General features: G+C 37.7%; 1 protein-coding gene across 1 annotated transcript; it reads left to right on the top strand.

The window, feature by feature from the left end:
- Positions 1–4,702: 4,702 nt before the first annotated feature.
- Positions 4,703–14,571, top strand: LOC103910690 (uncharacterized). Its single transcript, XM_068220072.2, has 3 exons — positions 4,703–4,755; positions 5,178–5,325; positions 12,769–14,571. Exons 2-3 carry the CDS (start codon positions 5,193–5,195, stop codon positions 13,899–13,901), a joined length of 1,266 nt encoding a protein of 421 aa, XP_068076173.2. The 5' UTR covers positions 4,703–4,755; positions 5,178–5,192; the 3' UTR covers positions 13,902–14,571.
- The last annotated feature ends 1,111 nt before the right edge of the window (positions 14,572–15,682 follow it).

Here is a 15,682-nt window from a genome sequence, read left to right as displayed (position 1 = left end):
AAGTTGCCTTTCACAGTCTTTACCAAATGTCAACATCCCTATGCTGCACTCCAGTGGAGAGGCAGAACCAAATATCTCCCCCTTTATTTGACTAGAAAGGATTAAAAGATACTGTCTCCTGGTCTTAAGATGATTGCTCCCACGTTGCCAGAGGTACTACTAAGTACTGTCTGGTGTTGGAGCGAGCAGCAGGCTTTTAAACCACCAGTAGAGCCTACTCTTACAGCATTCGCCAGCTTTGAGATGATCGTTGGTTCCATTAAGCACTCAGTTCAAGTCCTCTTTCCCTGTGAGTATGTGAACCCTGCAGCTTCGATAAATGTCCATTTCATACCCAGAAACATAACCAATATAGTATTAAAAGATAATATTGTAGATTATAGGATTAAAATCCTTAATTTCAGGTCCTTCTGTTTGCACTTCTGTCTCGTAGCACAGATAATGACCTGCTTGAAACCCTTTTTTCATTCGTGTCATTCTGATAACAAAGAACAAGAGAGGAAAAATAGAAAAAGAAAATAGAAAACAACATAAGAGTACTTGCATTGTATAGGAATAATTTTTGGCATATATAAGAGTCTAAGTGCCAAAATAAAAAAACAAAATATCCTCTAACTACCTGCCAACACTATTCATTATTCTAATGGTCTGTCTACGCTTGAAATCAAAGAAAATAAAATACATGTTATACACTATCTCCCTTACTTTTCCACAAAACAGGAATAACATAAAAACAAGAACTACGGCACACCAAGTTTGGGGTAACGTTCTCATAAACGGACCAATCTAAGGATTTTGGAAGCATATTTTCATAGCCATAGTCACTGTTGAGGTGGGCTTGCACGGTTCCTTGTACTTGCACAGTAACCATGTGTGTGGCAGCAGCACTGTCTAGCATTGATCTGATGAATGACACAACACAGCAACAAAGTTAAGCAAAAACAAGTATGGTAACCTCCAAGTACTCTACAACTTTATCAACCATTGTCCCCAAGATCTAAATATGGAGGCAAACCAATTACTCAAGTGTTTGTCTTTTCCAGCATTTTCCTTGACTACTATCCACCTTTGGAGGTTAATATTTGTAATGTTGATGCAGCAGTGGTCCCCTTCAGCTTATCGGTCAGCTTTTCCCTTTCCAGTAAGGCTGAGAAGTCTATTGTTGATAGGTCTCATTCCATTCCATTATCCGATTGTCCTTCATCTGGGGAAAGATTATCTCTTTACTCATGTTCACATATGCATTCTGTATTATCATTGACAGTAGCATGATTTCCTTCCATAGTAGGGTCCTCCTGTTGTTCCCCAGAGGCCGGCGGTTTTACATAAATCGACAGGTCCGCTGTTTCTCCTCCAACCAGTTCATGTTGTCCATGATGAAATTCAAGAGAGTCATTACTTGTTTTATGCTGCTTATGTACTTCCTGTGCTAGATTGCTACATTTTTTTTGACTGTTTCTTAGCTTAGGAACTCTGGTACAATGGTTTAAACGGTACCAGGTGTTGTTTTTGTTTTGAACTTGTAATGCAGTTGATGTTGTTCTCGCTACTGTATAGTAGAGCTGGGCGATATGGCAAAAAAAATATCACAATAATTTTTTACATATCAGTTGATATCGATATTTATCACGATAAACGTAAAATCTTTATATTTATCAATTTTACAAGATTTTTTGTATGCCAATCGCTTTGCGCAGCTAATTTAACACATATAGTGAATTTTTTTTAGCTGTCTGACAATATAAATAATAAAACAATAAACAAAAGAACAATCTTAATTCAGCATTTACTGTTTTCAACAACCAAAGAGATTATAAGTTATTGGATATTATTGTTCAACATCAGAAAAAAATAAAATAAAATCTTGTTTGGAACAAGTAAAGGTGAGTTAATGGTCACAGAATTTTCAGTTTTCACATTTTAGTACAGTCAGAATACCCGAGTAAACAACAATTAAATACATACCTCCAATATAGACTAATCAGAAAAAACAATTATCTTTAGTACAGGCATCTTAACTAAGTAAACTAAAGTTAAATAGATAACTGATATAGTTAATTTATTAAATTAATTAAATAGATTATTTAGACTAGTGAAATATAAACAGACTTGTCCTCTCTAATGCTGCGTTCACACTGGACGCGGCGCGCGCGTCAAGCGCGAGTGATTTACATGTTAAGACAATGCAAACGCGCGAATAGACGTCCTGCGAATGGTGCGATAGGCGCTGTACGAATTGAGCGTTTTGCGCGTTTGACTTAATCTTTAACTTTTAATCTTAACTTTGGCGGACATTCGCGTCGCGTTAACCACTCAGGAGCTTGCTCTAGTTGCGTCCTTTTGACGTGACGAGAGGAGGCAGAATTTAAAATGGAGGAGCGGGTTATCGTTGTGGTGTGCGGCCATCCCAAGCTGTATGACAGCAGCTCATTTCACTACAGAAACAGGAGTAAAAAGGATCTTGCTTGAAAGAAAGTGAGTGAGGAGGTCGGACAATCGGGTAAGTAAATAAAACAGTACTCAATACTCATATATGTCTGTGTTTACGTATTGAGACTGCAAGCTGAAGCCAGCTACTTCAGCTTATTAAAACCATAATTATGTGACAACTACTTTCCCACTTATGGTTTGTTGTTTATTCAGAGGAAGTGTGCAGAAAGAAGTGGAAGAGTCTGAGGGACACTTATTTGAAGGAGAGGAGAAAGGAGACGGAGAAGAGAAGTGGGTCAGCAGCAGGGTCTGGGAAGAAGTGGAAGTTCTCTGCGGTACTGTCTTTCTTCGACCCCTTCGTGTCCCCGTGGGAGATAAGTGGGAACATGGATAGGGGATGTGAGGAGAGTCAGCCCGCAGGGTACGAGGGGGAGACAGAAACAGCAGCAGAAGGGAAGTCAGAGACAGGTGTGTTTGCAAGTAATGACAACAGAACATATTATTTGTTTTTTTATGATTAAAAAGTCAAGTTATTTCTTTGTGACGGATGCCATATGTATAATTTGTAGTCATATTTTTTTCCTGACAATTTACAGGTGCTATAATATGCATGCAATAATGCTTAAGTAATGCACATATAATTCTGATAAACAGCTGAACCATACTGATTGCTGCATGAGCAGCAAATGAACATATGATTCATAGATGAACAACTCTATAACTTGCAAGTAGTTAAATGAATCAATACTCAACTTTGTTACCTTTCCAAAACATTAGGTAAGTGAAGCAGATAACATGAAGTTATAGGACATAACTGACTATTGTGGTAATTACTGTGAATTGTCTTCAATTCACATATATTGTCCTCATATTAACATATGTGTTACTAGAAAACTAGCAAAGGTTGATATTGTTATAATATTCATCAATATAAAAATTATATTACCTTTTGTTGCTCATGCAGTCATCATTCATTAATGGTTTAGCTTTTCATGAAATTAACTTGTGAGTGAATGGACAGAAGTTAAGCATGAATTCATGCATTTGACAGAACCTTTATTGTAATAATACCCATCATTTCTTAACAGACATGACTGGATCCTTTCTGGGTAGTGAGCCTGGATCCACTTTGCCAGAACCTGCTGCTGCTTCTGCCTCCCCTCTTGGCCCTTCGACGTCTGCTGCTGTTCCCACAGGTGTGTACAGACAAAAATGACCATGTTCACATCCATAGTTCATGTAACTTAATAGTGACGATTGTTAATTTAGTCCTTGTCTGTCTTATCATTGTACAAACTGTATTATTTCATACAGCCTCAAGAAAAAGAGCTCATAAGAGACAGAGAGAGGAGCCACCGGAGGTGGAGCGGCAGCTTCTGGAAGCACTGCGGAACTGTCCGTCATCATCTCCACGCTCAGAGGATGAGCTCTTCCTATTGAGTTTGCTTCCCACCTTGCAGAGATTGCCACCTCAGACAAAAGAGTTTGTAAAATTTCAAATACATAAATTAATATCTGAAAGCAGCAGTGTTCTGCTTAATTTGGTACATTGGAGGCCACAAAATAGATTTTTCTTTTGTAAACAGAGGCAGCAATCTCTGCAGGGAATGAACCACACTTCCTTTTCTCCTCTCCCTCATTAGGTCCCTCACTGTTCCCTCTTTCAAGCAAGATCATTTTTATTCCTGTGTAAATAGTTGTATATATGTTTTTTTTTTTGTATATAGTGTTGTTTTGTAATTTAAATTTATTAATACAATTAAATGTTTTGTGAAATGTGTCAGGAATCTCGAAAACAAAACAAACTTAACCGCACTCATTTCTGGCGCCCCCCTGGATGTACAGCGCCCTTAGCATTTGCCTATACTGCCTATGCCACGGGCAGGCCCTGTTGGCGAGTCTGATAAACTTTACATAACATGCTGTGATTTAAGTTTAGTAACATAACTTTCTAATTCAAGATTTAAGATCTTTGTGTCTCAAGAATGTGTCTGTAAAATGTCAGCTTAAAACACCCACCAGGCTATTTGTTATAGCTTTTAGAATGTTGGGGTTTTCTGCTTTAAAAATGGATTAAACAAGTTATTTAAAATTATGTTAAAATGTTTGGATTAAAAGTTTTGATCAACTTCAATTACTGAATGTCTGTGTATGTGAGAGAGATAGCAGCTTTGTTGTGTGAAGTGGAAAACGAGGGAGAAATTTATCATGTTCTGACTGCAACAGTAAGTGGCAAAAAAAGCTTAACAAAAAAGACTTTTATTTTGGCGCTGCGTCTGACGTCATAAGGCTGCGCCGCTCCCGCGCTTATTCAACAGGAGAAAGGTTTGTTTTAAAACTTTTACACATATATTTCCGATTGATTAAAGTTTCAGGTTTTTCATCATTATTTTAACCCTTTTATACAATGTAGTACAATTTTACTCACAGTAATGAGGGCTATTGTTTAAACAACAGAAATGTGTGTAGGTGGTGTTTTAATAAAGGTTTAATATATTAAATAGCATAATGTCTTTTTATTTTAAGTATACATCACTATATATGAAAAATGAAGTAACTTTACTAGTTTTTTTCAGGTTATTTGTGGATATTGTTTCTTGCTCAAACTTACCTGATTTCTTTTTGTTAATGACTCTCATATAAAGAAACTGTTGAAGCAAGTGTTGAAGAGAAGTTATTTTGTTTCTGTTCATTGTTTTATTCATTTTAAATAGGACATTTTTTATTGTTTTGTTAATTTTAAACAGGAACAAAGTGTCCGAATGCAGAGGAAAACTGCTGAAGCAACTGATCTCCACACTGTTATAAAGATGGCGTTTATTAAAGAGGAGAGTGAAGATGTGAAGATTGAAGAAACATTCACAGTCAAAAAGGAAGATCTGCAGGAACAAACAGGTTGATTTCCATTCTTAAAGACCAACTCAGTCATTTTATCCTCATTCAGATATATTTTAATAATAAGAATACTAAATTAAATCCATCTCACAGCCCTGAGTGTGCTGCCTAGTTCCCCTAAATGCACATAAGCACTCATTGAAAGACAGGAATGAGTTTCTTTCTTGTGCTCATGTCTTTTGTCATTACTTTATGTATTATTAGTCTCCCATTTTCTCTACTCTCTCAAGGTTTATGCTTTTCTTGTTCTTCTACTGTTTTTGTAAAGTGTCATTGAGCACTGGCACTTTATAAAATTATTTAAAAACAATAAATTAAAAAAGTTTAACAGAGCGGGCGATATTTGACCTACAGTATTCTCATAGAAGATATCTGCTATTACAGTGGTAGTGTTGGCTTAGTACTTTCCAGTTGCATATGTCACGTTGATCACAATTCCCCTTTTTTTTATCAACTTTTATATGGATTTAAAGATGTTTCTAGTAGTTGTTACTAGTTCTCACAGATAGTATCTGAATTAAGCCATTATTATAATAACTAATTACCAGGGCTATTGTGTTTAAACAGTTTCCGTGGGGTCTTAAAATGTCTTAAATTCCAAAATCTAAATTTTAGGCCTTAAAAAGTCTTAAATTTACTGAAATATTGTGTTGTATGTCTTAAATCTTTTTTTTTAAACAAGCCTTAATTTTCCTTTGTTTATGATTTGCTACCCAATCTGGCTAAAACCCATACAATCACCAACAATCCATCTCAATAAAACAGTATACTTTTTATTCAAAAAGGTCATTTTAACTCTATTTATCATAATGATTTAATTATTTTCCTTACAATAACATTTGTTTAAACATGCTCCATGTATTTACTGCTGAGCACATCGACCTGGACAGAATGATGCATAGATTTAGTTTCTTATAGTTTTTAAAACTTTTAAAACATTTGTTTTTTATTTTAAAGAAAGTTTATTTTGGGGGAAAAAAGTGTGTGGATACAAGTAAAGCTTGCTTGCTTTTTGCTAAAATATTTAAAATATTGTTTTTTTTTATTATTATTCATTTATTATTGTATTAATAAATGTATTAAATTCTAATATTTTTTTGATAGGGCAAATAAAAATCTTTTTCATCTGGGCCATTTGAAAGATTCTTTAGCCCTTTATGAGTTTAAAATTTCATTCATAATGGTCTTAAACTCTTAAATTTAACTTGGTGACACCTGCAGAAACCCTGGTTTAAAGTATGTCAGAAAACGTGGATGCCCCCAATTTGAAATAAGCTGAATAAAATGGACACTAAAATAATTGTTATAAAACATTGTACAGTATTCTAAACTATATGATGTTGTTGTGGGACGACACGAGACAAAACAATCAAATTATAGTGGAACAATAACGTTTAGCATTGCACTGACAACAACTGGCCAGCAAACTAGTCTAAAAATGACTTTTGCTGCTTAAGAAATAGATTACTGCATACTGATGATATGCAGAGATTTGAGTTAATAGTTCATCAGTATTGACCATATTCTTCCCATACCAGCAGGTTTCGCCATTGGAATCTTTTTGCCTGACACTTGTTTTAAAGAATTAATTTTTAGATCCTAAAAACAGTGTTATACTACTTAGGCATGGGGCGATATCAGTTTTCAAGGTATATCACGGTTTAAAAAAGGTCAAGGTTTTAAAACCGTATCTTTAAGTTTTTATTTTTCGTTTTAAGTTTTTCAAGGCAACATTATCTCCAGCAGAAAAGATATCTAAAGATGCAGTTTTAAATCATAAAGAAATGTTTTTAAAATAAAAGAAGACAGCAGAAGTCTAGGATTCATTAGAATGATTCAATCTGACATGTTTACTGCTATAAAATAATATAAAAGTTTCTCAAAAAAAAATATAAATATTGTGTTCAGAGGGGGAAAAGTGTTTGTTTTTTACCCAGACATTTAAAAAAATATATATTTTAGAGCAGTAATCACAGTACTGTGATATCTTTATTCAAGGTTATCATACCGTCAGAATCTTATACTGGCCCATGCCTAATGCTGCTTGATGTTGCAAAGTCATATTTTCTAATTTTATTATTTTTCTTTGTATGTATAGTCATGAACACTTGTTTGTAGAGCAAGTAGCCGTTTATTATTCCTGGTCATTTCTCCAACAGGCAACTGAAGTTCTAAAACAATAGCATATGATATCAGGGCCCCATTTCAGATTGAAGGTTAAGTAAACACTCAGACTATGTTAACCCTGAAATGAGAAAAAACTCTGGGTTTTCAGTTTCAAAATGGCAGGTTTGTCAAACTTAAGAAAGTAGGGTAAGCCTGTTTCTGAAAGAGAGGTAACTTCAACTCTGAGTCAGTTACCAAGGTCACTTACTCTGTGAATCTAACCTGGTCAGGAGCAGGTTTTATTCTCTAAACTCTGGGTTTCTGTCGGCCTCCTCCCTTTTTTTAAAGATGAAGCGGTATTTCTTGCCTTAGCCTTAGGTTTCCAGCCACCTATTTTTATGTGTAGTTTGGATAGGCCATGAGCATAAAAAATCGGTTGATAGAAACTTCATGATGCACTTAACTTTTGAAATATAAGCATGAAAAACATGCGCATAACTGAGTTTGATAAACTTTTTGTTCAATAAGAAAAGATAAACTTACGAAAACTACTTAAGCACTTTTACTGAACAAATTTCAATATGCACATTAAAAAGATTTTGTTATAAGATCATATGATGATGAAAATGTGTGTGAATGGACAAACCAGCAGGCTGACCACACTGTAAAACATCTGAAATGTTGTTTTGCCTTCACCGTTTTAGTATTAATGTTATTATATTATTAATGATCTCCAGTGTGGGGTTATTGCTGTGTATCTTTAGGTTGGCATTGGCTATACAACGCCACTAGAGAGAGCTAAAAGTACACAAAAGGTCCAGCTGGATGTATGTATGTTATGTTGTTTGGAAATCGCCAGTAAGGCAACATTTTAGGCAACATTGATGGATCTGGCAACCCATGGATGGTTTTGGGGCACAGAGCAGACTGAAGCGCTTTAAACTCTGAAAGATACATTGTTTTCTGCACTTGTTTTAGCGATTTATGACAAACAGAGACTGCAAAGTGTCAGCTGATGGTTCATCCTATGGACTGGGGGCTGTCCTAATGCAGTGGTAGCAAGAAGGATGGAAGCCTATAGCTTATGCATCACGATCTATCACCCAGACCGAGCAGAGGTATGCACAAGTGGAAAAAGAGGCATTGGGTCTCACATGGGCGTGTGAAAGATTCAGAGACTCTTTCTTTGCTCTTTCTTCTCATATCTAGAGATTTAAATGTGGCTGATGCGATACTCCTACTTCATTGTTCATGTGCCAGGAAAGAGCTTGTGGGTAGCCGATACTCTGTCACAAAAAAGAGAGGGAGTTCATGCTGGAAAACAAAACATACCTGTTGGTGGTGACTACTACTCCAGATATGTGGAATTAGCCCAGTTATCACCTACCAGGTCTACTGATGTCATTGTTCACTTGAAGTCCATATTCATGCGCCATGGTATTCCAGAGAGGCTGATTACAGACAATGGGCCACAATTCTTTGGGCACTCATTTGCATCCTTGGCAGCATTGTTTACTACAAAGCTACCCCATTGACAAAATATACTTGACAACTAGAATAAACAACGAACATGTGGTATAGCGGTAATTTAAATGTTAACTGGAGGGTGACATTAACATTTGTGTTTTCTTTGACAGCCCAGTTTGCTGTCGTAATTGCTTTCATTTTAATATCTTTCTTTAAAATATCATTGTTTTCGGAAAAATGGTGGCATTTAATCACAAAGGCGCGCAGTGTTCATCCACTGGTTTGCTGCGTAGAGTGCGGTGTGCCCAGTCCAGAAGTGGAGTCTTCTTGAGGTTCAGGGTATCTTTCAAGAGACTGGCTACAAATTCTGTCACTCATCTGCCGTGCTCCTGCCCTTCTTTAACTCCTTTAATGCAAAAATTTGAGCGGCGAGACCTCTCCTCAAGATCGTCGATTTGGTCTCTCAGCACAGCCAGCTTCTTTTTCACGATACTAAATGCTTTTTCCAGGGTAGTAAGAGAGTCAGAGAATCTACCCAACAAAGACTCCAGACCAGGCTTTCGCTCTTCCGCTGCTTCCACTCTTGCGTTAATGTGCTCCACAGCATTGCGTAACTCTGTCTGAAGCTGGTCAATTTGTTTGCAAGTTCATTTGACTGTGCAACGGCCTTTTCTTCAATTTTAGCATTCAAATCAATTTTTAGTGCATCAATAGCTTGAAAGACCGCACTGTTATCACTCGCTGGAGCCATCTCCGCTCCAACCGTAAATCCAAAACAAACAATATAACAATAATCACAATGAAACGCAAAACCCTCAGCACTTTTAACTCAAATGAAGGTGAAAGAAAAAACTTCAAATCATTTCAGGCCAGCAGATCCGGGAAAAAATAATAATGACAATATTAGTACGGGAAGAAAAAAGAAGAGAAATAAATTTAATGAAAATTTGGGCAAAGAAAAAAAAAACTTTTGCTTCTTACCCACGGAGCGGAGGGTTCAAGGGAATGGAGAGGAGAATGGCGAATGTGGAGGTGTGGATGTGAAGGTTGCAGGCGTCGGCGAACCCAGCCGGAACATGCATGATTACGTGCTGTCATGGCTTTGCAAAAAAAAAGTGTTATAATAGAGGCCAATACAGAAAAAAACGACCATGAATATAACAAAAAGGGAGTAAATTTGCTCAGAGTGTTGTAGCGAAATTAGCTCAGTTTATGAAAATTAATAATCAATAATAATGAGTTATTAATATTCCGGCTTAATCTTCTGTCATTTGTTTAAACAAATATATAATTGTATATGATTCCGCCCGCTCGGCCGAGCAGACTTTCAGATTATAAATATTAATTATCAACATCAACGAATTATTATTAATTATTGACATTCTGGATTAACTTATTGTTAATTTGACCAAATAAATATAATTAGACCTCGCCCGAGCAGACTCTGTAATGATATATTTATTTAGAGAGGGAATTATTGCTACTCCTTGTGAAGTAGATTAATCATTCAGAAGTTTTGATCAACTTTATAGCAGCTGTAGGGAATCTATCATTTCAGTGACTTTTTCTGTGAGGCAAACAATACAATCCATTTGATTATAATAGGGTTTATTGACTAGTCTGACATATAACGAACAAACGCACCAACATAACATAAAATATAGGACAAATGTATACTGCATGTAGGTATATACGGGTCTATAAAACATATAACAAACTGAAAAGTGAGGAAATGGAGATTTCAGATAAGGAGTGGCAAATCTACCTCAGTTTCACACACTATTAAGGATCACCAAGATTATAAAAACACCTTTTTGATAAAGGGGCACACCTTATTCGCATTACTAAAGTACCTGGAGTTTAGGATTTCTCGGTCTCTCTCTCTGCAAGTTTCTTCCGGTGTGCTGGAATTCCTTTGATGTCCTTTCTTGATGCGTGGAGTTTGCAATGCAGTTCGGAGGATACGCGATCACAACTTAAACTGAGTTTTACTTTGCCGGAAAAATAAGAAAACGTGGGCTCGGATGAGCCACGCGGTCAGAGAAAAATGTGGTCTGCCCCCATTAAAAGAGGGTGCACCTCTCGAAAGCTGGGTTTTTAAACTTTGGTCTGGCCACAACCCCTTTTCCCAACAACTGACCAACAGTCTCCTGGCAAAGTTTGAGCGGGAGTTTTTCTTTGTCTCTGGCCCGCTAATATGCAAAATAAGAGTCTGCCCGAAAGCATGTGGAGAGACATTATGTCAGAGCATTAAATAATGTAAGCCGTGGTGATTATGATCATGCGCTATGCATCATGTGTTGTAAAATGGCAGGAGGAACATTTTGATACTAAACACTAAAGTGTTAAGAAGTGCATCAACAGACTTTGGGTGTACTTACACTATACTATCCGAACCGTGCCCAGGCCCGTTTCTCAGATCGTTTGAGAAGTGCGAGTGTGCTGAATCGGGCTCAGGAACGGTTCACTTTGCCGGCCCTGGCCCGGTTGGAAGAGGTGGGCATGAGCGTGGTTTACTTGGGCTTGTAGTGTGAGTGCAAAACGCGCCAAAGCCCGAAACTGAAAGCAGGACGTGAGTTTTAAGGGACTGTTTCATATGGATCTATTAATCAATCTTACTGTTCAATGAACACAAACTGCCGTAGTTTTATAAAGACACAAACACCTCACAGCACGACAGCTGCGCACCTTCAGCAAACCTCCTCATTCCTGCACCACGAGGGCTTTAAGATTGTTTATAAGCGCCAAAAGTGGTGGATCTGTTCGGCAAAATATCTGACGGCTTGTCATTGCATCCCTAAGGACTGTTTGGCGAAATATTTGACTGCATGTCACTGCATAACAAACGACTAAAATGATATAACTAGAGAATTCTCCACTGTGCTGAGCGAGAGCGCTTCTCCACTGAACAACGCAGCGCAGCATCAATGACATAAGCGTGCCCAGGCCTGATTGTGGTGTAAGTGCGGGCCATCGAGGGAGACGGTAGGGGGGACAAGCATGCCTTGGCCTGGTTCGAGGCAACTGTACATAGTGTGAGTATGGCCTATGTGGCACCAGGAGTCATAAACCCACGCAGAGGAGACTCAGACCCCTTTATAAAATCAATACGTAATTTTTATCTACCGACTGTACGTTACAGTGTACTGAATTTTTTTTATTTTTTTTATTTCAAAGCATTTTTCCAGAATACGTCAAAAAATGGATGTCCCCAAATATCAGTTAATTTGCTGAAACACAGAGAAGTATTTTTTTCAAATAAACCTTAAAATCACCCCAGACTAGATTAAAATGACCCAACAACACACAAGGGGAAAGGTACGTGCACATTCCAGCCTTTATGCAGATGCTGTACAGGTATGTCTCATGTCTGCAAGGCAAAAATTCAGCTGTTACCCCAGAACTTTTTTACTGATGTGTTTACCAGTCAGGCACATAAACAAGTATTCATATACTTGAATATATATGAATAAATACAAACATAAATAGTGAATATACACGAATATTAATAGGCCATTAACAGCTTTTTTTCTTTGTCTTATCAATATGACCAAAATTACTTTTATGAGAAACTCTCATAACTCTGTGGACTGACACAGTTTTAATTTACTATAACTTCTATGTTAAGCGGCTTTGACACAATTTACGTTGTAAAAGCACTAGATATATAAAGATGAATTGAATTGCATCTGCTTTAATATGTACAGGTTAATGGATTTAACAAAATATGATCTGATTTATTTTACTTTTAATGTGCATCAAAATTACAGTGTGTAGCCAATGTTTCCTGTGTCTTTTCACTTTTCAGCTTTTGATGAGAGTTTTTAAGACTTAATAAAAACTAATGTTTTATTTATTTATTTATTTCAGACCTAATTGAACAGAATGAGGGGAGTAAAGAGGAGGAACATCATGTCAAAACTGAGGAAAAAACTCATTTACAGACTGATGGTATTTTGAAAAGGAAAGACAAGAATCGATTCACCTGCACTCAGTGTGGAAGGAGTTTGGCAAACAAAAGCAAACTTAAGATTCACATGAGGATTCACACTGGAGAGAAACCATTCACATGCACTCAGTGTGGGAAGAGTTTCATCCGTTCATCATCCCTTAATGTACACATGATGAGCCACACTGGAGAGAAACCATTCTCTTGCACTCAGTGTGGAAAGAGTTTAGCAAGCAAAAGCAAACTTAAGATTCACATGAGGATTCACACTGGAGAGAGACCATTCACATGCACTCAGTGTGGGAAGAGTTTCAGCCAATCATCACACCTTAATGAACACATGATGATTCACACTGGAAAGAAACCATTTACATGCACTCAGTGTAGGAAGATTTTTTATTGCTCATCACACCTTAATAAACACATGAGGATCCACACTGGAGAGAAACCATTCACTTGCACTCAGTGTGAAAAGAGCTTCAGCCAATCATCACACCTTAATGAACACATGATGATTCACACTGGAAAGAAACCATTTACATGCACTCAGTGTAGGAAGAATTTTTATTGCTCATCACACCTTAATAAACACATGAGGATCCACACTGGAGAGAAACCATTCACTTGCACTCAGTGTGGTAAGAGTTTCAGCCGATCATCATCCCTTAATCTACACATGAGGATCCACACTGGAGTGAAACCATTCACATGCACTCGGTGTGGGAAGAGTTTTACCTGCTCATCACACCTTAATCTACACATGAGGATCCACACTGGAGAGAAACCCTTCACATGCACTCGGTGTGGGAAGAGTTTTAACTGCTCATCCTCCCTTAATCGACACATGAGGATCCACACTGGAGAGAAACCATTCACTTGCACCCAGTGTGAAAAGAGCTTCAGCCAATCATCACACCTTAATGAACACATGATGATTCACACTGGAAGGAAACCATTTACATGCACTCAGTGTAGGAAGAATTTTTACTGCTCATCACACCTTAATAAACACATGAGGATCCACACTGGAGAGAAACCATTCACTTGCTCTTAAGCTGCGGTCACACTGGACTTTTATGCCCATAGACTTCGCTCATTCGCAGCAGCTTAAAAAACACATGGACAAAAAGTTGCACACATGACATGAATGCAGCAAAACATTTTCTCACAGGATGTTTCATGTCTGAATAATGTTTGAAAAGGCTGAGTGACGTATACTGTTTTCCTACACTGCAGTAGGTGGGGTTGTAAATGTGTCGCGCTCCTCGCATTTATGTAAACACAATGATGGCAGCTGAGAGAAGAACAGTTTCATAAACATCTGGCAAACAGCACCTCTGCGGCTTAAAATCTCATCTGTTATCCACTCTCCAGTGTGTTCATGTAGCTAGTGTTGTGTTGGATGATGTTATCTGTCTGATTCCCTGAATGAGAAATCCAGGTTGGAGTATGTGGTAAATCGTGATTGGATGCCTGCATTACTCATCAATGGATATATAAAAGTTGTTGTGTTAGCTACTCAGGAGTCCTCATGTCAAGACCTCCCATCTCATTGATTCTTTAACCTTATGGTTTTGTTTTGCGTTACTATCATGTAGTTAAAGTGTTGTTGTGATTATATCCTAAGTTCTTTATCTTCATTAGTATCCCTAGACATTTGTTGGTTGCTTTGATTGATTGTTTTATGAGTTACATTTTATAATAAATATTTTGCATTCAGGTTATTTTGTTGGTTCATCTCTCTTTTGTGCTGCGACTCAAACAAGCGGGTCAAAACACTTTGTAAAATGTGTCCGGTTGTATCCGAGATCTTGTCCTTTCAGTCATGACCATGGGTGACAGTAGGTACTTAGATTACCTTTCGTCTCAGCTCCTTCACCACAACAGACAATCACATTAACTCCATTACCAGCCGGCAGCTAGCTCTCTACAACTCTCACATGGCTGCCCACTGAAGCTAAACAGGGCTGTGCCCGGTCAGTACCTGAATGGGAGACCACATGGGAAAGCTAGGTTGCTGCTGGAAGTAGTGTTAGTGAGGCCAGCAGGGGGCGCCCAACCTTTGGTCTGTGTGTTTGAGTGACGGGGATGCTATACTGCTCAGTGAGCACTGTCTTAAGTTGTTAAAAATGTAAAAAAAGAGTAGGGGTCTCTGTCCATCATGGCCATATTCAATTGGCTTCATCATGTGTGGGCTGGTGCAAAATGGCTGCTGTCGTGTCATCCAGGTGGATGCTACACACTGGTGAAGTGATGGAGGAGAACCCCCCATTGTGTAAAGCGCTTTGAGTGCCCAGAAAAGTGCTATATAAATGTAAGGAATTATTATTATTATTACTCCTGCCGCTGCACTGATCCATCTTTTAATCTCATATTACATTCCTCATGGCAAAAAAAAAATCAGACACTCTATTTTGGGTAAGGACTCTCTGCCAAACTGGAGGTGGCCACTGTTTTCCATTCAAGCATTATGGTTTCTGACTTAGAGGTGCTGTTTCTTTCTCTGCCACGTCACACTCAGCAGCAAACTGTCCCACTGCATGCTGAAGGTCCATGTCCAGAGTACCCGTGGGGTCTTAAAAGCATTTAAAAAGTCTTAAATTTGATAATCTCAAATTAAGGCCTTATAGCCATGAATTTGGTATACAACGTCTTGAATTTTGTTACAAAGGTCTTAATTTTATGCATTTTTTTTTGCCTTTCCTAGGATTAAGTTTATACCATAACAAAATTAACTGTTACTAATGTAGGCTATTTTAAAATTAATGCAGCGTAACGTTGAGTGCACCTCTACCTCCATGTCATAGCAGAAATCGCAAAAGTGTGCGCACCCGT

This window comes from Danio rerio, chromosome 4 (genome assembly GCF_049306965.1).
Source record: "Danio rerio strain Tuebingen ecotype United States chromosome 4, GRCz12tu, whole genome shotgun sequence".
NCBI classification, from domain to species: Eukaryota; Metazoa; Chordata; class Actinopteri; order Cypriniformes; family Danionidae; genus Danio; species Danio rerio.
Note: the sequence above shows the minus strand (reverse complement) of the source record. Positions and strands in the feature narration are given on the sequence as shown.

Coding starts and splice junctions, on each gene's coding strand:
- LOC103910690 (XM_068220072.2), top strand. CDS start 5,193: ATGCAGAGGAAAACTGCTGAAGCAACTGATCTCCACACTGTTATAAAG. Junction 5,326..12,768: donor AGATCTGCAGGAACAAACAG/GTTGATTTCCAT, acceptor TATTTATTTCAG/ACCTAATTGAACAGAATGAG.